The following is a 24,491-nucleotide window of genomic DNA, read 5'->3' as shown; positions in this document are numbered from 1 at the left end:
CCACCCCGGCTCCCAGCCCCCAGCCCCCAGAGGAGCACTCCATCAGGGGGTGTGCCTGTGAGTCCGTGGCATCCTGTACCTCAGAGCTGCCTCTCCCGGGTCCCACCCTGCCCTGCTCAGCACATGGGTCGCTCTCCTAGTCTGCACGGACAAGTCAGGCCTTTGACCAAGAAAACACCATTAAAAAGCTCCCACTCACCTCCTCCAGGGAGACGACTGAGTCATTGTGGAGGTTGGGCAGGCGGATAACGACGTCTCTTTGCTCGGCTCCCGCCACAGCCCGGGTGGCAGCAGAGCTCTGCAGCATCTCCGTGCAGATGTCATAGTTCTCCAGGGCCTGTTCCATGTCTCCCTGGGCAGAGGAGAGGCACTCGCTGTGCTGCACCAGGTGCCTGCCCCCTGGGCCCACCAGACTGGGGGCACCATGAGGGCGGTTTTAGCCAACTACTACCATCCCCTCTACATAGGGGGTGGGGCTCAGTAAGCACCTGCTGAATGAACGCATGAACGAATGATTCACACTACAGCTCCAAGGGAAGCATCATGACCCTCGTGGTGGGGATGAGGACACCGGGACAACAGAGCAAGGCTGAGTATCTATTCCAGATCCTGAGCGAAGCTGGCAGAGCCACGACTAGACCCAGGTCTGTCCCAGCTCCAGAACCAACTGTGGGGCACTGGTTCCCACAGTGTGCAAGGGGCTGGGGGACAGCCAGCCCTCCTGGGCCCTCCAGACAAGCTCCATTCACACAGATGGGCAGTGATTCCCTCCCAGAAAACTCTGCACCCATTTGTACACATGCTCAGGCTCTCTCGGGAAACATAAGGAAAGGGTCAAGGCTCCAAAGCAACCTCGTTGGGTCTATAGGGGGCCCATGAGTCCCCTCGTGGCGCTACAGCTGTGCTGATGGTGGGCGTCGGGATTTCTGAGGTGCTGCACGTCCCCCACCACGCCCCACCTCCTCATGCAGAACCCAGTGCCTGGGCAGGCAGGTGCCACACGTGCGCACACACACCCTCCACCACGCGGCCAGCTCTCTCCCCTTCCTCTGGGTGCCAGCGCATCCTCCCTAAGCAGCTGACCACACACCAACCTGCAGCGCCAGGAATCGTGCCTTCAACCAGTACACGCGGACCACAAACTCCAGCCAGCCATCTTCAAACAGGTCCCGCTGGGACGAGGCGAATGACAGCTGCAGGAGGTCCCCCAGGAAGTGGGCTCCCGGGAAGTCGGGCCCGAACCTGCCGCTCACCACACCCGCAGGGCAGTTCCGAGGAGACACTGAAAACCATCAGGCCAGAAGGAGTCAACTTCATGTGCAGGGCCCAGACACCCTTCTGCTCCCTGAGGTTGCCCACAGCCCTGAGCCCTTGGAGCCTCACAGTCCCCGAGCAGCAGAGAGCCAGATGGGCTGGATGGGGATACAGAGACCCTGGGGCTAGAGGCCCTCATCCAGCAGACTGATCTGGAGCATATCTTTGCTCACCAGGTAGTAGTTTAAGTCAGAACGATCCACATCACCTGGGACAATGACTGGGGACGCGTAAGGTATCAGGTGATAACCTGAGAAAACGGAAATCTCACATCCCTCATCCTGAGTAACAGAAGCTGGCAGGTGGCTCCCTTGGGGCTCAGCTGCTTCTCAGAGACCCCAGGTCTTTCCTGGCCTGACAAGCCGACCCGGGAAGTGCGCCCCCTGTAGAGGTGTGACTCGGCCCCCCACTCCTGCCCCCTCCCGGCTGCCAAGGGTCCAGAAAGTCACCCAATGCAGAACACAGAAGGTCGCCTACCTGCAGAGCTCCGGCCCTTGGTCAGCAGCCACTGGTCCAGCTGCAGCTCCATGCAGGAGAGGGACATCAGCATCATGTCCTGCAGGATGGGTGTGGATGGTCAGGAACAGGGTCACAAAGGTCAAGGGCGGGGGATGGAATGAACCTAAACTAAAATTTACTCTGATGAGAACATCAAGTTTCCCTCTACCTACTTTCCATTTCATAAGTGGTAATCACTGGCTTCCTGCTAGGACATAAGAAGAGGCACATGGATCTACACTGGAACAGACTCGGGAGGACCCGGGAGACCCGCCTTCGGTCCTCAGGGACTGTCCTATGGAAGAGGCAGCCCTGCCACCTGCTGAGCGCCAGGCACTCAACCCTGACAGCCCTCAGGGTGGGCGCGTCACTCCCTGGGTGGACCAGGAAGCTGAGACTTAGCAGTGAGGAGGCGCCAGCCTGGCCAATGGGCACAGCTGGGAAATAACCAAGCTGGTCTGTCTAGGGACCAAAGCTTTGGCCCCTCCCGCCACTCCACCCTGCTGGGACATAAGGAGAGGCACGTGGATCTACACTGGAACAGACTCAGGAGGACCTGGGAGAGTCTTGGCAGATGGGCCTGGGGGAGCGGGCCTAGGCAGATGCTGCCAGGAGGCAGTCCCTGGGGTGTCCCAGTGGAGGCTGCATCGCCAGGGGCCCCTGACCCACATGGCCCTGAGGACCTATGAACCTGGAGCTCCTCCACCTCTGTGCCCCCAGCAAGAAATACCACCCAGGGGGCCCTGAAAGCTCCCAGTGCTGCCTCCTCAGAAGCGGCCTTCCTCCTCTCACGGGATAAGGGGCCAAAGCACCCTGGCTCCCTTGGCCCTGGGAGGCACTGAGTGCAAGGGCCTGGGCTGCAGAGGGCAGCCCCCAGCACCCCTTCGGCAGCCTTCCACCACCTCTGCACTTGTGTCTCCTCACCTGTTGAAAAAACAGGTAGTGACGGTCCCTGGCACCTAGAACACAGCAAGCCTCCACCTTCCAGCCTCTCCACTGCTCTTCTCCCGCTCGTGAACCTCCCTCCTCCGTGACCTGCCCCCTGTCTCAACCCCACACCTCCACCTGCAGTTGCAGGCCAGGTCCCCTGCCTACGCCTGGCCCCCGCCTACCCACCGCCTGGCCAGCCAACCTGGATGTGCCGGTCGCCACAGTCCCTGAGCAGCGGGTTGGGCAGGCTGGCACTGTGCCTCCGCCAGCTGTGGTAGATGCTGAGCACGACATCTGCCAGGCCCGGTGGCCAGCGCAGCAGGAACCTGTGGCCCATGCTCTTCAGGTAGCGCATCATGAGCTCCAAGATGCCCCCGTTGCTCAGGTTCCCCAGAAGGAAGGCGTGCACGTCTTGCTTCTCTGCCCGGAGCAGGGGAAGTGACCAGACTTCAACAGAGGACCCTCCGTGCCAGGGGCCCCATTTTGTTCGGGAGATGAGAGCAGGTGACAGTGCGAAGAGCCCATGTGCCCCAAGGGGGTGCTGGGGGCGGGCCTCACAGCTGTGGGCACACCTGTCTGAACCTCCAAGGCCCAGGCAGGTATGAGAGGGCTGATCCCTGGGTGTGGCCTTGCACAGCAGTACAGCTCCCGGCTGTACCCAAGAGCTGCGATGCACCCATTCGACTGGCAAAGCCCGCACCCCTAGGGGAGCATGGTGGAGTGTGAGCCAGGACACTCCAGTGCCACCCCTTCCTCTAGCTGACCACAGACCTCAGGCAGGACAGAACCAGGCAGCCCCTGGACCACCCTTGAAAAACCACCCAGACCCGTCCCCCCAGCACATGGCCTGAGCGGGTTCCAGGAGAATGGGAGGAAGGAGTCCTCACAGCACTGCCCGCGGTGCCCGGGTCCTACCAGATTCCATGAACGTGGCTGAGTCGAAGGACAGCCTGTGGGGCCCAACACTTGGGAAGTTCTCCAGTTTGGCTTCTGACGGGACTTCGTAGTTACTAAAGGGGTCGTCTTCCTCCTCGGGGTCCAGCTTTCTTAACCTGCACAGAACACACCGAACTCGCTAAGGCCATAGTGCATGTTCCAACACCTTCCCCTGAGAGAGAGGAGAGCTGAACCGGACCCGAGGCTGGCCCCAGCCCCACGGAGAGCTAGAGACAGAAGCTGAAAGGCTCCACTTGGGCAGCACAGTCGGCCAGGCCTCCAGGTGCCAAGGCCCGAGGGGGGCCTGTGGGATGAGGAGAAAGTGGGTGGGTGGGCAGCCCCTCCACAGCTCCTCATAGCTCTCTGAGCCCAGGGAGGCCTCTCCCATCAGGCACCACACCTCAGACCCCCCCAGGGACTCCACTTTATCCGAGCCCACCACCCCGCCAAGGATGGACAGGTAGGCGCCTCCTGACATTCTCATGTAACACACGTGGTTACCTCCCAAACTCCACTCCAGTAACCAGGAAGGAATAAAATGGAGTTAACTCACAAAGACACAAGGGGTAAGAGAGGAAGCCCCAGATGACAAGACATGCCCACCAAACGTTAGAAGGCAGAGAGATGCCCAACCAGCAGAGACTGACTGCTCTCTGCCCTCAGTGAGGGCATTAAGAAGTCCGGCACTGGCACCATACACCCCAGGAAGGCTCAGGCATCAATGTCCTAGAGCATCTGAGGGAGGTGACAGGGCAAGGACCAAAAGCATGGGGCCTGGCAAAAACCTAGGGAAGGACCACTGGGGCACAGCCCCCCCAGCTCCACGCAGCCTGGCCCATCTCCTCCCGGGAGGCTCCTCTGAGAAACACCGCGAACCAGTGAAAGCAAGGGATGACTCCTGAGCCCACCATCCACCTTCTCAGAGTTCGAGGGAACCCTGCCGAGCCTGGAGAAGCCAAGCAGGTGCCCTCCCTAAGCGCAGGGGGCCCCTTCCACGGGACGTCCCCACGTCTGCACCTGAGGAGCAGCAGCCCCAGGCCTTCTGGCAACAAGGGAAGGCCCAGGGGCATGAGCGGGTCACCTCCAGCTCCAAAAGACGCAAAACTCATGGTTCCTGCCTTCAGGACATTCAGAGGCAGGAGAGGCAAGAAAACCCAAGCCCCCAGTCCAGGAAGACCCGAGCGTTGGCCATTTGTACAGATGTTACAAGAAGACGGAGGACATGCCTGGAGGGGAGGGCGGCCACGGAACCAGAGACGTGACAGAGGCAGGAGGTTTGTGTGCTTCCTTTGCTAAAACAGAAAAAGTGCACCGTACCTGGATGGCAAGAACTTCACCAGCAGCTCCTGGAAGTCCACCTTCTCTTCTTTTTTGCACTTGGTGTTTCGGACACGGGCGGACCGCCGCTTCGCCGTCTCCCCGCTCTCCTCAGAAATCTTCTTCCGCTTCACCCCTTTCTTGGATTTATCTCCCCCAGAAACATCACCTTCACAAAGAGAGCACGTTGAAATTTCACAAGAGGCAGGCTAGGGAAATGCACCACGAGGCACTTGGTCCCTTCTTTTATAATAACCCTGCCTGCAGGTTTAACCTGTGGCTTCTTTGACATTCAGGAAATCTCCTGTCTGCTCTAACAAGGAGCCTGGGAAAAGTCCATTCCAAACCGCTTAAGTCTCACCCCTTTCTCCAACTCAGAGCCCAAAAGCCAGATCTCAAGGCTACTTTCCACACCTACAGAACGCCAGGGTCTCAGAGTCAAACGCCCCATCCCCCTGCCCCTCCTGCTGGCTGGCCTGGGATGGAACAGAGCAAGTAGCAATGACACTGACTCTGTCCATTGCCATGGCCCAGTGACATGATGTGGGCAAGAGAGTCGCATAAATCATACAGAGAGGAGAGGGGTGTCATGTATGATTAAGTTAAAAAGTTAAAAACAATCATATACAGGTTCATTCAGAAACTTCCTTAACTGCCAGATATTCATCGGTGACATAAAAATCAAGGAAAGGCTCAGGAACTTTAGTCTGAAACTTTTTAAAACGCCAATAATAAATAAAAACCAATAAAACCATTCCAACATATACTACCACATACGGCGGTAACTATGCTGACTGCTTCTTAAAGCTAAAGAACCCAGAACACCAGTGCACAGCAGCACTGGGGGCAGGGCGTGACTGAGCAGAACCAGTAGAGGGACCGGCCAGCTCACAGGCCACAGGCAGGAGTAAACTCTACCCCAGGACTGAGCAACTGGGCATCGAGTGGTCTGAGGAGCTGTATCCCCAAGGCCAACCCCTTCCCTGCAGGGGCCCCAATGCAGAAGCGACCTCTGACAAGGGAGGCCCTGCGAGCAGGCCCAGAGGCTCCCCTGTGGGGCCAGGAGCAGCAGCAGGACCTGTCCCTCTGGAGAGGCCAGGGCACCCCAACTCTCATTCCTGCTCAGCAGATGGGGTCTCTCCCGAACTCAACCCTGAGGCCTGCTCACCTGCGGGGATGCCCGTCTCCAACAGGCTGGGGCTGTGCAGCAGGAAGCTGGCCGTGGCCACGGGGGCGTAAGAGAGCACAGGCTCTGCCACAGTCACCTCGGGGTTGGCATTGATGGGGCTCGGCTGGATCACGCTGACAGGTGCCACCACGGCAGAGGACACTAGGGGCTGGCCAGGGTCCTGGTAGTCAGACAGGTCGATCCTCTTGCCGAGGCTGGGCCGCGGGGGCTCACAGGTGGTGAGGTGGTGGTACGTGGCCAGCAGGCTCTCTCCAAGGCACTTCCAGCTGCAGGGAGAGGGTCACCGCCTGGGTCAGCACACAACACGGGGTGCCCGGAGCTCAGGGCCGCCATCTCCATGAGGGCGGGGTGGTCTCAGATTACTGATGGCTGAGGTGGAGCAGCTGGGGCTGGAGCAGAGTCCACACCCACTAGACTGACCGCAGGAGAAGCCCTGAGGCATCTCAGCTCCAGGCCCCTTCAGACCTACCAGGCACACAGAGAAACCACAGTCTCACTCAAAAGCCCCTTCCCTACAAGGTCGAATCTTTAAAACGACAGTGGCGTTGTCCTGTTGCCACCAGTCTGGTTTTCTGGGGGAGGAACATTGACAGGGATATGGTCCAAAGTGGCTGAACAGCTCTTGGGCCAGGGCTTGCTTGATACAAAATGAGACTGTCGTGTGTTTTGTTGTGTGTAAGTTGTGTTGTGTGCCCTGTTGTGGTGAGGTGTAGCATATGTTATGTTGTATGCTGTCTGTTGTTTTGTGTTTTACATGCAGTCATGTGTTGTGTTGTGTGTCATGCTGTGTTATGGTATGACACAGTGTAGCAAGCTTGAACAGCTTCCCAGGCCCTCAGACTAAAAACCAAAGCCTCTGCCTGTCCCCTCAGTGGTGCCCAGCCTCATGACACGGCCGCAACCCCACCCCCCCTCCCCCGCCTGCCCCTGCACTCTTGCCTCCCTAGCTTGCTTTCAGTTCTGCAAACAAAACCACCCCCCACGTACCACAAGGTCTTTGCACAGGCTTCCCTCTGCCCAGAAACACCCCACTTACACCCCCCAGCCCATCTGCCTGATCCATGCCCACTCCTCCGCCAGACTCCAGCTCTGGCCCTAAGCCTTCCCCAACCCCCAGAGCAGTGTGGATCCCATTATGAGCTCTTGGTGCTGTACTTCTCTCCTCGAGGGGCCTGTCAGCTTTGCACATTTGCCCCCCCTTCTGGTGACTGAGTACCCCGGGACTGCCTCCAGTTTCCTGGGAAACTCAAACATGCGGGAACGAACAAGTAGGAGCAGTAACATGGGTCGAAGCCAGCCCCTCCTGCGTGCTGGCTCTGCACGACCCGCGAGCACTCGATTCAATCATCATGATGACCCTACAAGAGAGGGATGCTGCTCCCTCTTTTCCAGGAAGTGGCACATAATGACCCAGCGAGGGCACCAGGGCTGGACCCAGGTCTGTCCCATCCGGTGGGGAGCTGCGGGCCACCACATGACTTGCCTCCACATGAGACACTCTCAACTTATAGGCTCGAGGGTCAATGTCAGGATGTTAGGAACAGACCTCACTGAAGGGCTAAATGACCCCAACTCCAGGGACCACCCTTCCCGGGGCTACGCTGAGGCCCACCTTCCAGGGTGCCGAGCAGCCCTAGCAGGGGAGCATGGACTAGAGATCAGGAAGTCAGGACCTGGGATCAGCGCCCCCCTCACCTTTAGCCTCTCTGAGTCCTGGTGTCCCCCATCCAGGGCTTGGCTAATGCTGGTTTCCTTCTCCCCTTAGGGTGGGCAGATGAGAGGGGCTTACAGGAACATGGCAGGTGATGGGTCAAGGACAGTAACAGAGAGGGACTTCGACCGGGGAAGGCCCAGCCTGCTTCCTGCAGTCACCCACCCATGTGCGCCCAGCTCCTGCCATGGCAGCAGCCCAGGCAGGCTCAGCCCCCTCCCAAGCAGGGCCCAGTGGCCACCCGGCAGACCAGACCCAGACAACCTACGTGAGGAAGGGGATGGGCTGCACCAGCTTCAGGTCTGGCTCCTTCTCGTGCATGGTCAGCGCCTGCCGCCTCCTCCGAAGCCCCAGGGCCTCGTCCATGATGGCCTGCGACTCGGCCGTGCTCACCGACACCTCGTGGATGGACATGTCACTGAGAGTGCGTGAGACAGAGAGGAGTGACCGTGCCACACTAGAGCCAAGATGGAAATCTTACACAGAGGGATGCAGTTAATATCCTTTAAACTGTATTAATTCTTCCTACAAATAAAATAACCACTTGAGTCTGGGCTGGAAAGGGCAGTAATTAGCATTCTTAATACCCACGTTACACTAGAAATGATTAACGCCCTTTGATCTGCTTACAATTCATTACCTTCATCTGTATTAACAGGATCATAGTAATGGCAGAAAAGCCACAGAAAAATTAAATGCTGCTCTCAATTATTTGCTGAAAACCTTTTAGGGATTTAACTCTCCCATCCTACCCATCCCAAAAAAGGTCATCAGACTAGCCAAGCTCACCAAATCCTATGGAAATCAACAGAAAGGGTGGGAGTTTGAGGCCCCGGACACCTCCCATAGGCACACCTCTGCCTGTGGTGGCCCGGCGAGACCTGCCCCCACTGCCCCGTGCCCTCCTCCCCACAGGGCTCCCCCGTGGAGCCACCCACTTACGGACTCATCATCTGTCCTACATGCTCATCAACCACCTCTCCAAAGAAGGTCAGCTCCCTCAGGGCAGATGTGAATAAGAGGCACAGTCTTACGAGGGATAAACACCAAAATAACCACTAACTCCCAACCGGTGAGCTCCCAGGGCCAAGGAAATACCAGAGGGCACAGGAGTTGGTTCCACCGGAGGATGGGCGGGGAGGCAGCCCGAACTTGGAAAGCTGCCAAGAGGGGATGTGGGGCTTGGAATATGAAGGGGCACAAAGACACAATGGGGAGAAGTGGGGATTCCAGGTGAGGGCACTGTGGGAGCCAGGGTGCAGGACTGGACAGGACACAGCAGGGCCCTGGGACACCTATCCTCTTGGGGGAGGGAGAAGCAGGAGGAGAACTGGGGGGTCAGACTGCAAAGGGCCTCCTGGGCAATGCTGCCGAGCATGAGCCTCATCCCGGAGGCAGGCATGGTGGCCCAATTAGAGGCGGGCCGGGCAACACAGGAAGCACAGCCTCGGAAAGGGGTAGGGTGGGCAGCGAGGAGCGAGGTGAACAAGGCTGCCGTGAGCACCTAGAGGAGAGCCGCAGGGCAGCGGGGAAGGAGGGCAGCAGGGAAGGAGGGCAGCAGACAGGCGGAGGCACCGCCCATATGAGGCGCGTAGGGAAACAATAAACCAAGCAGGTCAGAGCCATTTGCCAAGCGGGGGGCCTCAACAGCCCCCAGCCGCTGGGGGAGGAGGTGGCGGGCTGCAGACTCACCATTTCAGGAACATCCGGAGGGAGTCCTGGCGGAGACACGGTTGCTCCTCGAAGATCTTCTCCTTGAGAACCAGCCCCTTGCTGTAGCGGCAGTCCTTCTCCAAAGCTTTGCAAATGAAGTACAAACAAGCTGGCCAGGAAAGAAACAGGCATGACCTCCAAGCTGCACTCTGACTCTCTGGCCTTGCCAGTGATGCCAGGGAAGTAGTCCCTGCTCTAGAGTCCAAGAAACACCGGGTAAATGACAACAAGACACCACTTTAATCCATCCAATTGGAAACGATTTTTGAAAATAATAATACCAAGGTCGAGGGGCAAAGGCCCACACTGCCAGGGAGGACAGGTGAACAACCTTTCTGGGGAAACATGGGCATCAAACACAGACCCTCAGCCTAGCAAGCCCACCTTGAGGAAACCCTTCGGGAACCAGCTGTCGGCAAACGAGTACAGTCGCCAGCTCCTCTCTGCCTGGGCACCGGACAGCCCCGTACCCCGCCCAGCTCCAGAGTCTGAGTATGGGTGCAAGGCACTCCCATCAGGAATAACCAGAGAAGGATGGAGCAGGGGAGGAGGAAGGAAAGCTGGAGCAGAAGCAGAGATGCCACGCGGAAGTCAGGGAGAAGGGCAGCAGGAGAGCGGTGCCCACGCCACAAGCAGGAAGCGGTCTGGGCTGCCCCGCCAGCCGCCCACTGAACTAGGGACAGGGGGCCCAGAGGTTCCCGCCTAACCGGAAGGAGGACTTGGTTTCCTCTGGGAAGGTGGTGGGAGCAGAGAGAAAACCAGGGGGCACCAAGCCTCTGGATAGGCTGGTCAGCAGCAGCAGAGCTGACCGCTCCCGCAGCAGAGGGAGGCCTGCCTACTCCTCTCGAGTGCCCATGTACCGGCTGCTCATACTCTGGGGCTTCGATGTGGTTCTGCAGCTCTCATAGACACATGCACCACTCTGTCCCCCAAACCCATCTTCCCAAGACTTCAGCTTATCAAGTGAGGCTTCTCCAGGAGAGAGAACTGAGACTGGTGCCAGAGAGAAGGTGGGACGCTGAGGCTGGGGCCTCCAGGGGGCACCCAAGCTCCAGGAAGAGCCCGGGGAGAGACCCACATTCACTGAAGGTGAAAGCACTGGAGTCAAAATGGGTGATCCAAAGCACGGGCGCGGACATCCACGGAAGGACATGCCCGAGAACGTCTGTGTGGAGGGACACAAGGGCCCAAGTCCAGAAATGACCCCACGTGCAAGCACGCGATGGTCAGACGGTGCAGATGGCAGAGGCCCCACAGCAAAGGGGCAGGGAGAAGCCACCCGCCCCCACCCGGGCCCACATGGAGGAGGCAACAGAGGGCTGAGCTGGCTCTGGGGACATAGGGAGAAGTCAGGGTCACCTTGGGCACGAACAACTGGCAAGGGGCTACGGCAGCCTGCCCCTGGGGCACGCCGACCCCGCCGCCAGCCCTGTGCTGCGCGCGGTTCACCTGACTATACAGAGCTACCGACGGAGTCCCGTGGGTGGCGGGCAGGGCCCAACTTCCCAGCCTCCACTACCCCATCCTGCTCCACCTGCTCTATGCGCTCTTAGAAAGAGAAGGGAAAGACTCCAAGAGTCAGCCTTCCAGCTGTAACCTTCAACGTGAGGACAAGTGCTGGCAGCAGGTCTGTCCTGAAAAGAATGAGCAGGCTGTGCCAGGACCGCCTGTGCCCGAGGCCAGCTGCCCTGCGCCCGGCCCTGCCCGGGGCCCTCCCACAGAGCTGCCTGGAGCTGGCCCAAGAGGCCCAGATCCCCAACAGCGCCTGCCTCGGGACAGCCCATGAGGGGCTGAGCAGAGGGCCAGGTGGGGTCAGAGAGTGAAGCAACTGGAAGGCACACAGGGCTCCGTCTGGCACAGATCTTTCCAGCAGCCCTGCTGCTCTGTGGAAGGACCAGCTGCTAAAAGGAGGGAGTGAGGGCTTCCCTGGTGGCGCAGTGGTTGAGAGTCTGCCTGCCGATGCAGGGGACACGGGTTCATGCCCCAGTCCGGGAAGATCCCACATGCCGCGGAGCGGCTGGGCCCGTGAGCCGTGGCCACTGAGCCTGCACATCCGGAGCCTGTGCTCTGCAACGGGAGAGGCCGCAACAGTGAGAGGCCCGCGTACCACAAAAATAAAAATAAAAAAATAAAAGGAGGGAGTGAGCTTGCGGCATTGAGAGTTAGGCTGCAGCCGCTAGGCCATCTGTCAGCAACTTTTAAGAACAGGCATAGGATGGGACACTGCAGAGACAAAATGAGAGACTGAAGGGAAAACCACTCAGAGGACATGCTTCCTACTACAATGTATGGGGTAAGTCTCAACTGAGAAAGAAAGACAAGCAGAGTAAAGCAGAGAAGCAAAGGCATCTCTATTTCCCCTGAAGGTGGGGCAGAAAGCCCTTCAGTGTTAACTCTGGCTCCGAGCTCATCCAGGCCTCCTGCCCTCCTCGGTCCCAATGCACGAGCACGTGGCAGAAAGCAGCGACGCCCCACTCACTGGTGTAATCGCTGAGGGTGTACAGGACAGTGATGAGGTTGTCCAAGCAGGGCCAGTGGTCAGGATTGCACCGCAGCCCTTCCTCAAAAGCGTGGCGAGCCAGGGGTACCCGGATGAGCCTCAGGGCCACGTGTCCGATTTTATACCAGAGGTTGACGTCTGTGGAGTCCAGCATGACCGCCTGGTAGCAGCACAGCAGAGGCACACTCAGTCAACTCCCCAGAGTGGGCATCCGTGGTGGCAGGAGGGCACAGCACTAGCCCAGCCACCCAGACTGCCCAAGGAATGACAGGGAAGTCACGTGGACCAATTTATCTAACTCAGAACATGTTCTTAATACATTTTGTCACTCTGGACACCTGTACTCCTTACATATTTGATATGTAAAAGAAGTATAAGAAGTAGAATTAAAAGAAAATACAGAAGCCTTCTGGGATTCTAGAAACAGCCTGGGTGGGAGACAGACGTGGGTTCACATCCATACTCCCACACTGACCAGCAGCGTGACTGCCAGCCTCAGTATCCTCATCCCTAAAATGAGGATAAAGACGCCCTCCTTGCCAGAGGGCATGAGGGTGAGCACGTGGCATGGTGCTGGCACCTCAGAGGTGCCCACACAGGTAAGCCGGTCTCATAGAAATAATGGCAGTACGATTCTGAGTAGGTACTGGGTGCCAGGGGTCAGGCTCTGTGTTCAGCACCCTCTTTATATCACTCCAACTCTATGGTGTAGACCTGGAGGCCCAGAGAAATGAAGCAATCACCCATGGTCATGTGTGCCCTGCATGGCAGAGGAAAAATACACATGCAGCCCTCTCTGAACTTGCTACTGTCACCCACTGCCTGGGGCCTTGGGCACTACAGCTGACACAGCACCACACACTCTTCAACCAACCAGACCACAACCCCACCCCTCCCCCAAGAACTCCTGAAGACCCGGCTGAGGGGAGCACCTCCAGGTAGAACTCCATGGCTGTCTCTAGGTCCTCCCTCTGGGCGGCCAGCTGGGCCAGGTTCTTAAACGTGGAGTACTTCAGCATCAGTCCAGGGTGTTTCAACCCCTCCTTCTCATCACCAGACGAAACTGCCTAAGAACAAAACAAACAGAAGAGCAAAGTGACACCCAGGCCCTGAAGCCTCAACCGGCAGTCAGCAGGACACCTGGCTTCAGGGCTGGCTTCTGCCACAGGCCCTCGGGCCAGTACGGTGCCACCCTCCACTAGAAAATGAAAGCATGGCTCCAGATGTCCTTTAAGGACCCCCTAGTTCCAAGCACACAGAGGCGGTTTGCGGACCGTCTGGGCACCAAAAGACACAGAGGGAACCCTCCCGGCACTAGCGCCATGCCTGAGGGCCCAAGCCTAGATGGTGACATTTACAGCATTGGGAAGCCAGCCTGCGGCTCCTGCATGCCACTCCCAGCTCTGATGCTTCACTAGCTACATGGCTTTGAGCCAACAACACCTCGCTAAGCCTCTGTCTCCACACTGTGAACTGGGGACAATGCACCCACACTTGGCAGAGTGGCTGTGAAGACCAAGTAGGAAGAGCAGCTGGCATTTACGGAGCTCTTACTCTGCACCTAGAACCGTTCTGCATGCTTCTCTGGACTCACCCAACCCTCAGAGCAAGCCAGCGAGGTGGACGCTCCGCAGGCGGGGAAGCTGGGGGCAGAGGGCCTCTGGGGCCTCACCTCTCGCAGCAGGCGTGCCTCCAGGAGCTCGTGGTAGGCCTTGGCGGACTCCTCAAACCGGTCGTGCTTCTGCAGATCCAGGGCCTTGTGGTACAAGGCAAAAGCCTCTGCTTCCTGCAAACCAAGACAGGAGACATTTTCACACAGCACAAAGGTTTGTCTTTTCAAGCCAACAATGTGTGAGAAGGGGCTGCTGTCAAGGTCATGTTACTCGTCAGCTGCACCCTCTGTGGTGGAAACAGTCCTAACGCTCCAAGCTCGCAGGAGCTCATCACTGGGAGGAGAGCCCCTCAGCAGCCCCCCAAGGAGACATGAGCAGCACGGGCTCACCTGACTCTAAGCAACAGCAGAAGGCAGGCTGAGGGCACAGAGCAGAGCAATGCCAAGGTTCTGTGAGCCTTGTGGACGCTTTCTGGGAGATCAGCCCCACCAGCCGGAATAACCCAGGGACTCCGAGAGAGCAGGGAAGGCTTCCACTGCTTTCTATGTGCCTCTCTGCCTCAGCCTGCTCGCTGCCGGGATGGGTAGAGGGGGCACTGGGCAGGCTGAGCCCCACTGACACTCCTGAGGGCCAGGGACCACTGACTAGCAGCGTCTGCGAGGGCTCCACACTGTCCTGGCTTCTCCCGAGAAGGGGGAGGTGTATGCTTATTCCAGGGAAAACAAAGACCAGAGCAAACCCTTGTTACATTCGTGTAGGACGTGGCGGGAGAGACGGCGGAGAGGAAGGCAGGCAGGCTGGAATGGAAGTGGTGCCAGGCCTCGTGGCAGAGAGGAAAGACCAAGAATCCGTGCTCCCCACAGACCGCCAGTGAGACCTGGGCTAGGCGGCACCCTCCGGGGCCTCCCCCTGGAAAGTGACGTGCTGCCGTCCCCCCGGTGTGCCAGCTCCTGAGGCCCACACAGACAACCAGCTGAGTGAAGAGCCAGCCCCGGCTGCAGAAGGGCCCACACACACTCAGAATAAACAGTGTGACCATCCTCAGCGTGACCCTCTCTAAGTGAAGCGGGTCAAACAGGAGATGGAGAGCCAGCCATCTCTGTAAACAGGGTTTTCCTCTAAAATCCCATTCAGGAGACATCGGGATGCATCTGAAACATGGTGCCACCCACAGAAATGAGAATCAAGGTCCAGCTGCAGAGATGCCCATGGACCACACACCTGCGCCTCCTTTGTCTGGGTCTTGTGACTTTTAAAGCTTCCTTCATGATCATCCTCAATCGTGGAGCTGGCATTTAAGGCTGCGATTCGAATCTAGAAGCAGAGGTTTGATGGAAGAGTTGCTTTTAGATGAGACGTGTCTCGTCTCTTCAATAACCCGCAACGCGCACAACACTCTGTAAGACACTCGGCCTCAAACAGCTACGGCCTCCCCAGATGCAGAGGAAAAGGAGGACTGGGACATTCTGAGGGAACCACACCAACCTGTTCAGGGAACGTGTCCACTACAAAAGGGACAGGCTGGGGACACCCCAGCAATGGCCTGACACAGCAGAAGACCCAGGCATTGGAAAAACAGATTCCAATGACACGGGATAACTGTGTACCTCTCTAACCATGGTGATGCGGCCCTGCAAACCACCCAACAGGAGAGTGGGCACCCACACCCTTGAGGGTACCAAGAGCCCTCCGGGGAGGAAGGCTCCCCCATTCGGACAGCCTTCAGGGCCCATCCAAGAAAACGCCCCTCGCCCCGGAGCACCGCAGAGCAGGTGAGCATCAGCACATACCATAGTCAGAGGCTTCAGCACACCACCCAGCGCCGCCCAGTACTGCCCAGCACTGGCAGGGCAGTGCCAGCCCACACGGCTCCTATGGAGGAAGCAGAACAGGCTGAGGGAGGGCCCAGGAAGCACCAGGCCACCAGGAACCCATGTCCAAACCCACGGGCCTCCTGGCTCTGGGCACACAGGCTAGTGGGCCTTGGGATGGCTCTTCAGTCTGTCACCTGGGGAGCCCCTGGTCCTTGGGACAGAGTGCCTGCCTTTGCCAGACCAGGGGCCAGGGACAGAGGGGAGTGAGACGGACATCTGCCCCCAGGGCTCACTGCTCAGCAGAGGTAAAAGATCGATAAACAATTATTTTTTCAAAAGTTGAATGAAATAAAGAGAAACACAGGCAACAGGAGGAGAACAAGTCATTCGAAGGGATGGAGGAAGGTGAAGAAGGAAGCCCTGTGTTAAGCCCCAGGAAGGGACAGCAGTGGGGTGGAGGGCGGGGAGGCAGAGGCAGGGGGCCTGGAGGGTGGGAGGGAAATATAAAAGGAAAAAAATTAGAGGTAGGCAGACCAGTGTGAAATCTGCTAAAAAATGACAGGATTGGTGAGGACGTGGAGAAATCAGAACCTCATCCACTGCAGATGGGAACAAAAAGTGGTGAAACCCATCTGGCAATTGCTCAGAATGTCAAAACACAGAAATTCCACCCCCAAGAGAAATGAAAACATGTCCACACCAAAACTTGTTCATGAATGTTCACAGCAGCATTACTCATGACAGATTAAAGGTGGAAACAACCCAAATGTCCATCAACTGACAAATGGATAAAGAAAATGTGGTATGTCCATACAATGGATTATTATTCAGTGATAAAACAAATTAAAGTACTGGCACTTGCTACAACATGGATGAACCTTGAAAACACGCTAAATGAAGGACCAGTCATGAAGGCCACATACTGTCTGATTCCATTTATACAAAATGTCTAGAATAGGCAAATCTACAGAACCAGAAAGTAGAGTAGTCTAGGGGAGAGGGATACATGGGGAGTGACTACTACCACGTACAGGGCTTCTTTCTGGGGTAATGAAAATGTTCTGAAATTGACGATGGTGATGGTTGCACAACTCTGTGGATACACTTACACTCACTGAATTGTATACCCTACATAGGTGAGCTGTATGGTCTGTGAACTATGTGCTGCTATTAAACAAAGAGATGCCAGGAGCCTGGCTGGGGCAGTGGCACTGGGGACAGAGGGGGGACACGTTCCAGGAGGCAAACTCACAGAACGGGGCCCCTGGGAGGCTGGAGGGAGCATCAGGGGTGCCGGGTAACAGCGAGGGTTCTGGCCTGCGGGGCAGGGAGGAAGAGGCAGCACCACCAAACAAGCCAGTCAGGGTAGAGGAGGAAGCCAGGAAAAGTCCCACCTGAGAGGCTGGCAGAAGGCCCCGAAGGGCTCAGCAGGCAGTGGAAATGAGCCTTGGCAGAGACTGAACACGTGCTCCACATGTATAAAATAAAATGACCACTGCTACCGCCAACAGAGCTCAGAGCTACGACCTTCACAATGGGCTCTGAGTTCTCCGAGGGTTCCTACAAGGAAGAAAGAAAGTACAGTCTTCTTCGCAGACGAGGAAGACTCAAACCCCACGAGGCTGATAGCTATTTTATCTCCTGGGTTCCACATTTAGAAAAAAGAATCTGCTGATTAACTCTGGAAACTGCTGCTTGACCATAAACTATGCTACGATGTGCACCGTGACCACCATACAATCTGAAAAAAAAAAGTCGATAAAAGTAGAAACTATAGCACTAAAACCCCGTACCTAGGGAAAACACACACACATCCCAAGGGGCAGTGCCCCTGTGAAGAGCGAAGGGAGAGAAGGAAGTCCCCGTCAACTCTGGGTGGTGTCTGTCAGTAGACATTTCAGAGGCCAAATCAGCTTCCCCAAGGACTCACTCTTCTCTGGGAGTGGATTTCCACACGTGCCTTTGACTGTGGACAGATCAGGCTTCACAGCAACCGATTCAGCTGCCAGATTCTGGACTAAGGAAGAAAGGCCCTCCCTCCGCCCCTGCTCCCTACCCAGGCAGCGTATGTTGCCTGAAGACCAGCATGGGACCCGCGCCTCGTGCCCTCAGCACTCTCCCCCCACCCTCCTCCCTCGCCATACACTGATGCCTGGCAGCTCTAGCAAACTGCTCCCGTTCTTTGTTGAAAGGCCTATGGAGAGATTTTGCTTCCTTTTGTCTCGTTTGTTTAAAATTGAAATTCGTTATTTTCTTCTGCTGGACAGTATTAAATAGACCAGGATGTTGAGTTATCTGCTAGACTGCAGTAAAACACACACACACACACACACACACACACACACACACTAACAAGTGCTGACGAGGATGTGGAGAAATTGGAACCCTTGTGAATAAGATTCAGCCTTAAAAAGGAAGGACCCTCTGACACATGCTACATGGATTAACCCTGAAGACATTATGTTAAGGGAAATAAGCCAGTAACAAAACTATGATTCCATTTATATGGGGTACCATATAAATGGTATGATACCATTTCTATGAAATGTCCAGAAAAGGCAAATTTACACAGGCAGAAAGTACATTAGTGAATGCCTAGGGCTGGGGGAGGAGGTGATGGGAAGTGAGTGTTAATAGACACAGGGTTCCTTTTGGTGGAAAAAAATGTTCTAAAATTGATCGTGGTGATACCTGCACAACTCTGTGAATATACTAAAAACCAATAAATTGTAAACTTTAAATGGGTGCACTATATGGTATATAAATTATATATTAATAAAACTGTTTTTTAAAAAATGAATAGGAGGGACTTCCCTGGTAGCACAGTGGTTAAGAACATGGGTTCGAACCCTGGTCCGGGAAGATCCCACATGCTGCAGAGCAACTAAGCCCGTGAGCCACAACTACTGAGCCCTCATGTCACTACTACTGAAGCCTGCAACGAGAGAAGCCACCACAATGAGAAGCCCGCATACCGCAAAGAAAAAAAGCCCCTGCTCGCTGCAACTACAGAGAGCCTGTGTGCAGCAATGAAGACCCAAAGCAGCCAAAAATAAATAAATTTAATAAATAATTTTTAAAAAATGAATAGGAAATCTATGAACAGATACAGGGTGATTTTCAAGACATACTGTTAAGTAAAAAAAGCAAATACAAATATTTATAGCATGCCACCCTTCATATAAGAAAGAAGAGGATATAAAAAAATACATAACCATCTATTCTTTGTGCAAAAGAAACATGAAAGGATAAATCAGGTACCAGAGAGATCAGTTAGTTACAGGAGGTGAATGGGAATGAGGTGGAGGGGATGCGGAGGGAAGGACCCTTCTCTGCCTATACCTTGTGCACAGCTCTGACTCTGAGAGCCACGGTCATGTGTCACACTCCAAAAATAAACAATCAAAATCAACTAGGATCTAGGGGGGACCCAAAATGGAATATAAATACTAGTAATGAACCTGCTGTATCACAAATAACACAACCACACTGAAGAGGATGAGGAAGAAAAGAAAAAACCTGTATAAAACAGTATCTTGACTGGATACCTCAAGGCTAAAGACAAAAAGGAGCTTCGATTCCAGGGTTGGGGCAGAGAAAATACAAGATGATCCTGGAACATCTTGTGGTGCCAGAAGGTAAGTAAGTACTCAAAAAAATGATGAGGGTTTGTTGATAGGACACAGCGGCTAACCTGAAGGAGACTCTAAATAGCCAAAGCCAAACAGTAAGCAACAAAATAACGGTAAGATTAGACTTTAACTCACAGAATAAAATGAATATCCTTGGGTTCATACTGATACAAATAAATAATCAAATAAATAAATAAATGAGAGAAGGAATAGCTCTTCCTTCAACTGAATTTCAATAAATAAATGCAGAAGGAAAGAAACATAATTACCTTTAGGCAAATGCCACAAAGATCCACAGATGGATGCTAAGGTCAGTGGGTAAAGATTTGCCAGAACCAGAATTTGCATCCTCTCAAAGGATCTCCCCCAAAGATACTTACTAACTACAAGGGAAAAAATTGTAACTTTACAGTGTTGAAACCTGGCAGACACCAACTAAACCACGCAATCAAAGTTAACATCACCAGTAATGAAACAAGTTACTACCTCCTGAACTCCTTGATATGATGCACTGAGGACAGCATGTTTGTGTTATTCTTGCCTAAAATGCATAACTTCACTCCAATCATGAGAAAACATCAGACAAGCCTTAGCTGAGGGATAGTAAACAAAATAACTGATCAGTACTTTTAAAAAGTAGCAAGGTCTGGGCTTCCCTGGTGGCGCAGTGGTTGAGAGTCCGCCTGCCGATGCAGGAGACACGGGTTCGTGCCCTGGTCCGGGAAGATCCCACATGCCGCGGAGCAACTGAGCCCGTGAGCCATGGCCGCTGGGCCTGTGCGTCCGGAGCCTGTGCTCCGCAACGGGAGAGGCCACAACAGTGAGAGGCCCGCATACCGCAAAAAAAAAAAAAAAAATAAAAAAAAAAATTAAAAAAAATAAAAAAAATTAAAAAAAAAAAAAAAAAAAGTAGCAAGGTCAAGAAGTTAAGAAAAGACTAAAAAACTGTTAAGGACTAAAGTGGAGACTATGGAGAAATGACTAAATGCAATACGGGATCTTGGATACAATCCTGGGATGAAAACAGACCACTGGAAAAACTGGTAAAATTCCAACCAAGTCTGTAGTTGAGTTAATAATATTGTATCAATACTAGTTTTCTGTTCTTGAAAATTGTGCTAGGATTATATAAGATGTTAACATTAGGGAAGCAGCGTGAGAGACACATGGAAACTCACTATATTATTGTTGCAACTTTTCTCTAAATTTAAAAGTAGTTTAAAAGACAACCTACAGAATGGAAGAAAATATTTGCAAATGGTGCATCTGACAAGGAATTAATCTCCAAAATATACAAAAACAGCTCCTACAGCTCAATATCAAAAAAACAAACAACCCAATAAAAAAATGGGCTGAAGATCTAAATAGACATTCCTCCAAAGAAGACATACAGATGGCCAAAAGACACATGAAAAGATGCTCAACATTGCTAATTATTAGAGAAATGCATATCAAAACTACAATGAGGCATCACCTAATACAGTCAGAATGGCCATCATTAAAAAGTCTACAGGGCTTCCCTAGTGGCGCAGTGGTTAAGAATCTGCCTACCAATGCAGGGGACGTGGGTTCAAGCCGTGGTCCGGGAAGATCCCACATGCTGTGGAGCAACTAAGCCCGTGCACCACAACTACTGAGCCTGCGCTCTAGAGCCTGTGAGCCACAGCTACTGAGCCCATGTGCCACAACTACTGAAGCCCATGCACCTAGAGCCCATGCTCCGTGACAATAGAAGCCACCTTAATGAGAGGCCTACCCACCGCAACAAAGAGTGGTGGCCCCCATCGCTGCAACTAAAAAGAAAGCCCGCGTGCAGCAACAAAGTCCCAACACAGCCATAAATAAATAAATAAATAAATGTAGAAAAATTAAGTGTTAAAAAAAAAGTCTACAAATAACAAATGCTGAAGAGGGTGTAGAGGAAAGGGAACCCTCCTACATTGTTGGTGGCAATGTAAACTGGTGCAGCCACTATGGAGAACAGTATGGAGGTTCCTTAAAAAACTAAAAATAGAGCTACCAAATGAGCCTGCAATCCCACTCCCGGGCATACATCGGAGAAAACCATAATTTGAAAAGATACATGTACCCCAGTGTTCACTGAAGCACTATTTACAATAGCCAAGACACGGAAGCAACCTAAATGTTCATCGACAGATGAATGGATAAATAAAATGTGGTATATTTATACAATGGAATATTACTCAGCCATAAAAGAAAGAATGAGGGACTTCCCTGGTGGTCCAGTGGTAAAGAATCTGCCTTCCAATGCAGGGGATGCAGGTTCACTCCCTGGTGGGGGAACCAAGAACCCATATGCCGCGGGGCAACTAAGCCCACGGGCGACAACTATTGAGCTTGCACGCCTCAACAAGGGAGCCCGCTTGCCGCAAACTACAGAGCCCACGCACTCTGGAGCCCGCGCACCACAGCTAGAGAGAAGCCCATGCACTGCAACCAAGAGTCCGCACCCTGTAACAAAAGATACCACGTACCGCAACTAAGACTATATGCAGACAAAAAAATAAGGAAACTAAATAAATTAAATAAATATTTTTTAAAAAGAATGAAATAATGCCATTTGCAGCAACACAGATGGACCTAGAGGTTATTAAACTAAGTGAAGTAAGACAGAGAAAGACAAATATCATATGATACTGCTTATATTTGTAATCTAAAAAAAAAAAAAGATACAAATGAACTTATATACCACAAAGAAATAGACCCACAGACATAGAAAACAAACTCATGGTTACCAAAGCCGGGGGGGCGGGATAAATTGAGAGTTTGGGATTAACAGATACACACTACTATATATAAAATAGATGACCAACAGGGACCTACTGTATAGCACAGGGAACTGTACTCAATATTTTGTAATAACCTATAAGGGAAATTAATCTGAAAAAAAAATAGATATATATGTATGTATAACCAAATCACTTTGCTGTACACCTGAAACACAACATTGTAAATCAACTATACTTCAATAAAAACACACACACACAAAGTAGTTTAAAATAAAAACTTTACAAAGAAATAACCATTTGAGATTATATATTTATCATCTGTAAGCAATGTGAGAATGAGGACCATAGCCATATTATTCACCACAAACCCCAGAAACCACAAAAAGGAGTTTAAAAAAAAAAAAAAAAAAAGCTACTGTATAAAGGTGAGAAGGGAAGTATCTGGTACTCATTTCTCAGTCTCCCAGCAGAACAGTTGCATTTTCTCAGAACAGCACATTCAGGAGTTAAACCTCACAAATTTTCAAACTCTTTATAGTTTTCATGTCCTTCAGAACACATAACAACAGCACACTTTGAGCACCTCATACCCTGATCCAGTGGTAAGTGGTGATGTTTCCTAGCAGGCTCTGGCCTGAGAGTCGGGAAGAATAGGTCTTAAGCTCAGTTGGGGCACTACCGGGCTGTGTAACTGACATGGCATAAGATACCCCCTCTGGGTCTCAGTTTCCTCTACTGCATGAGTCTTTGTACTAAATCAGGCGTCTGCAAGCTCACTAGGCTTCTGTTTCCATACAGCCCAATAGCAAAGAATGATTTTTACATTTTTAAATGGTTGAAAAACTTCGTGACACGTGAAAATTACATAAAACTTACATAAAATTCAAATTTCATGTCCCTAAATAAAATTTTATTGAAACACCACCACTCTCTTACATACTGTCTTTGGCTGCGACCACAGTACTCAGTAAAGTATAGCACCCGAATACTTATACTATTATAAGTATACTCATACTTACTATAGCCACAAGACATAATACTACTATAAAAATCATTATATCTACAACCAAAGTTTGCCGACCCCTGAACGAGACCACTCCGAGGATACTCCAGTTCTAAGAACGATTATGAGTCACCCAGAAGGAAGCCCAGCCGCATGGAATCCGCATACACAGCACGACCTGTAGTAACTCAGGCCCCCAAGGGTGAAGGGGTCCCCAGAGCCCCTTGTGCAGACACCTGCCAGCATCAGGAAGCTCTATCCGGCCCGGGTCCACCTCCTCGGGGCGGTGGGGCAGTCAAGGCTTTTAGTTTGGAGCCAATGGCCGGCGAGGGAGCCGGGGACTCGGGACAAGCGGCTTCACGTCCTCTTGGCCTGAGTTTCGGCCCCCCGTGAGGGGCGCTCACCGCGCAGCGCCGCCGTGAAGGTGAAGTAGAAGGACGCGAGGCGGTGGTCAGCGCGGGGCCCGGCACCGCGGCCGCAGACCGAACGGCGGCTCCCACTGCGGCCACTGTGATCCCTGCCCCCCAACGCGGAGTCCCTCTCAGCCCCCCGGGACGAGCAGGAGCCAACGAGAGGCCCGCGCGGCAGCGGGGCCCAGCCGGGCCGCTCCGGGTCCTGGCTTCGGTTTCCCCACGAGGAGCCCCAGCGTCCGCCCGGCCGGACCCCGCGCCCGCCGCCCCTCAAGCCCCCGCCCCCGGCAGGGCAGAGCCGCGCCCCCACCCGGGGCCGCCCCAAACCCGCTGCCAGCGAACTCACCAGGCGTCTCCACGGCAACCGCCTGTCCGCCGGACCCCCGCGCCTGCCGGCTGCGCGCCTCACAACAAGGCGCGCTCCCATTGGCTCCGGAGCCGGCTCCACCAGCCAGTCGGCAAGCGCTGACGCGCCGCCCCGCGGAGCTGGCGCGCGGGGACCCTGCAGGTGTCCGGCGCAACGCTGCACTTCGGCCTGAGGGCGGCTGGGGGCTCAGCGCCCGCTGCTGACCAAATCCCACTCGCTCCCTCCGCACCGCTCGTCGTACCCGGGAAGAGCCGAGCTCGGGGCCTGGCCCGCAGCAGCTGCCAAGTGACGGCCGCACTACTGTTACAACCTGCGACAGGTGTTCTGAAAGGCCGTGGAAACCTGGGGACACTTGGAGGGAACCGGGGCCGGAAGAGCATTCTCACATTACCTGGACCTCACCTCGTTCCGGAAAGGATTTGAAACCTAAGAGTCACAGATAAAGCAACTACTGAAGCAAAAGAAAAAGGGGAAGGGGGAGCGGGGGATGAACGGACCGGGGAGGAAGTGACAGAACAGAGCCGGAAGGAGGGCCCAGCGCTGACGGGTTTCTGACAAGGGCCTGGGACACAAGGGTAACGCTCTTGGGAGCTAAGCGTTTTAGGGAAGGGCTTCACACTGGTTGACATTGATAGCGGCTTGTGTCCAGCAAGAATAACCTAAAGAACGAATGTTATGGCTTTTTCTTTGACTTTATTTATAGACAGTAAAACCATGGTGAAAAACTCAGACGGTTCAGTACAGCAAAGCTTTAATGATATGCTAGTAGATAAAAAAATTGAGTCGCCAACCTT

The 24,491-nt window shown here is 53.9% G+C and overlaps 1 protein-coding gene across 4 annotated transcripts in view; it reads right to left on the bottom strand.

Moving 5' to 3' along the window:
• Window positions 1-23,746, bottom strand: part of CABIN1 (calcineurin binding protein 1) — a 102,211-nt gene extending 78,465 nt beyond the window's left edge. For 2 of the 4 annotated variants that reach the window (XM_067015879.1, XM_067015882.1), the window contains exons 1-16: window positions 23,677-23,746; window positions 16,930-17,095; window positions 15,512-15,593; window positions 14,943-15,035; window positions 13,781-13,894; window positions 13,041-13,175; window positions 12,088-12,268; window positions 9,588-9,717; window positions 8,164-8,313; window positions 6,164-6,450; window positions 4,996-5,164; window positions 3,658-3,794; window positions 2,945-3,162; window positions 1,792-1,870; window positions 1,095-1,282; window positions 200-352 (exon numbers count right to left, since the gene is read on the bottom strand). In XM_067015879.1, coding sequence (XP_066871980.1) covers window positions 200-352; window positions 1,095-1,282; window positions 1,792-1,870; window positions 2,945-3,162; window positions 3,658-3,794; window positions 4,996-5,164; window positions 6,164-6,450; window positions 8,164-8,313; window positions 9,588-9,717; window positions 12,088-12,268; window positions 13,041-13,175; window positions 13,781-13,894; window positions 14,943-15,035; window positions 15,512-15,514 — 2,037 coding nt within the window. In that variant the 5' untranslated portion in view covers window positions 15,515-15,593; window positions 16,930-17,095; window positions 23,677-23,746. The remainder of the gene's footprint in view (window positions 1-199; window positions 353-1,094; window positions 1,283-1,791; window positions 1,871-2,944; window positions 3,163-3,657; window positions 3,795-4,995; window positions 5,165-6,163; window positions 6,451-8,163; window positions 8,314-9,587; window positions 9,718-12,087; window positions 12,269-13,040; window positions 13,176-13,780; window positions 13,895-14,942; window positions 15,036-15,511; window positions 15,594-16,929; window positions 17,096-23,676) is intronic. The other 2 variants (XM_067015881.1, XM_067015880.1) reach the window with 2 other exon arrangements.
• Window positions 23,747-24,491: the final 745 nt, after the last annotated feature.

Source organism: Kogia breviceps, chromosome 15 (assembly GCF_026419965.1).
Source record: "Kogia breviceps isolate mKogBre1 chromosome 15, mKogBre1 haplotype 1, whole genome shotgun sequence".
NCBI lineage: Eukaryota > Metazoa > Chordata > Mammalia > Artiodactyla > Physeteridae > Kogia > Kogia breviceps.
The sequence above is the reverse complement of the archived record's forward strand: the minus strand, read 5'-3'. Positions and strand labels throughout refer to the sequence as shown.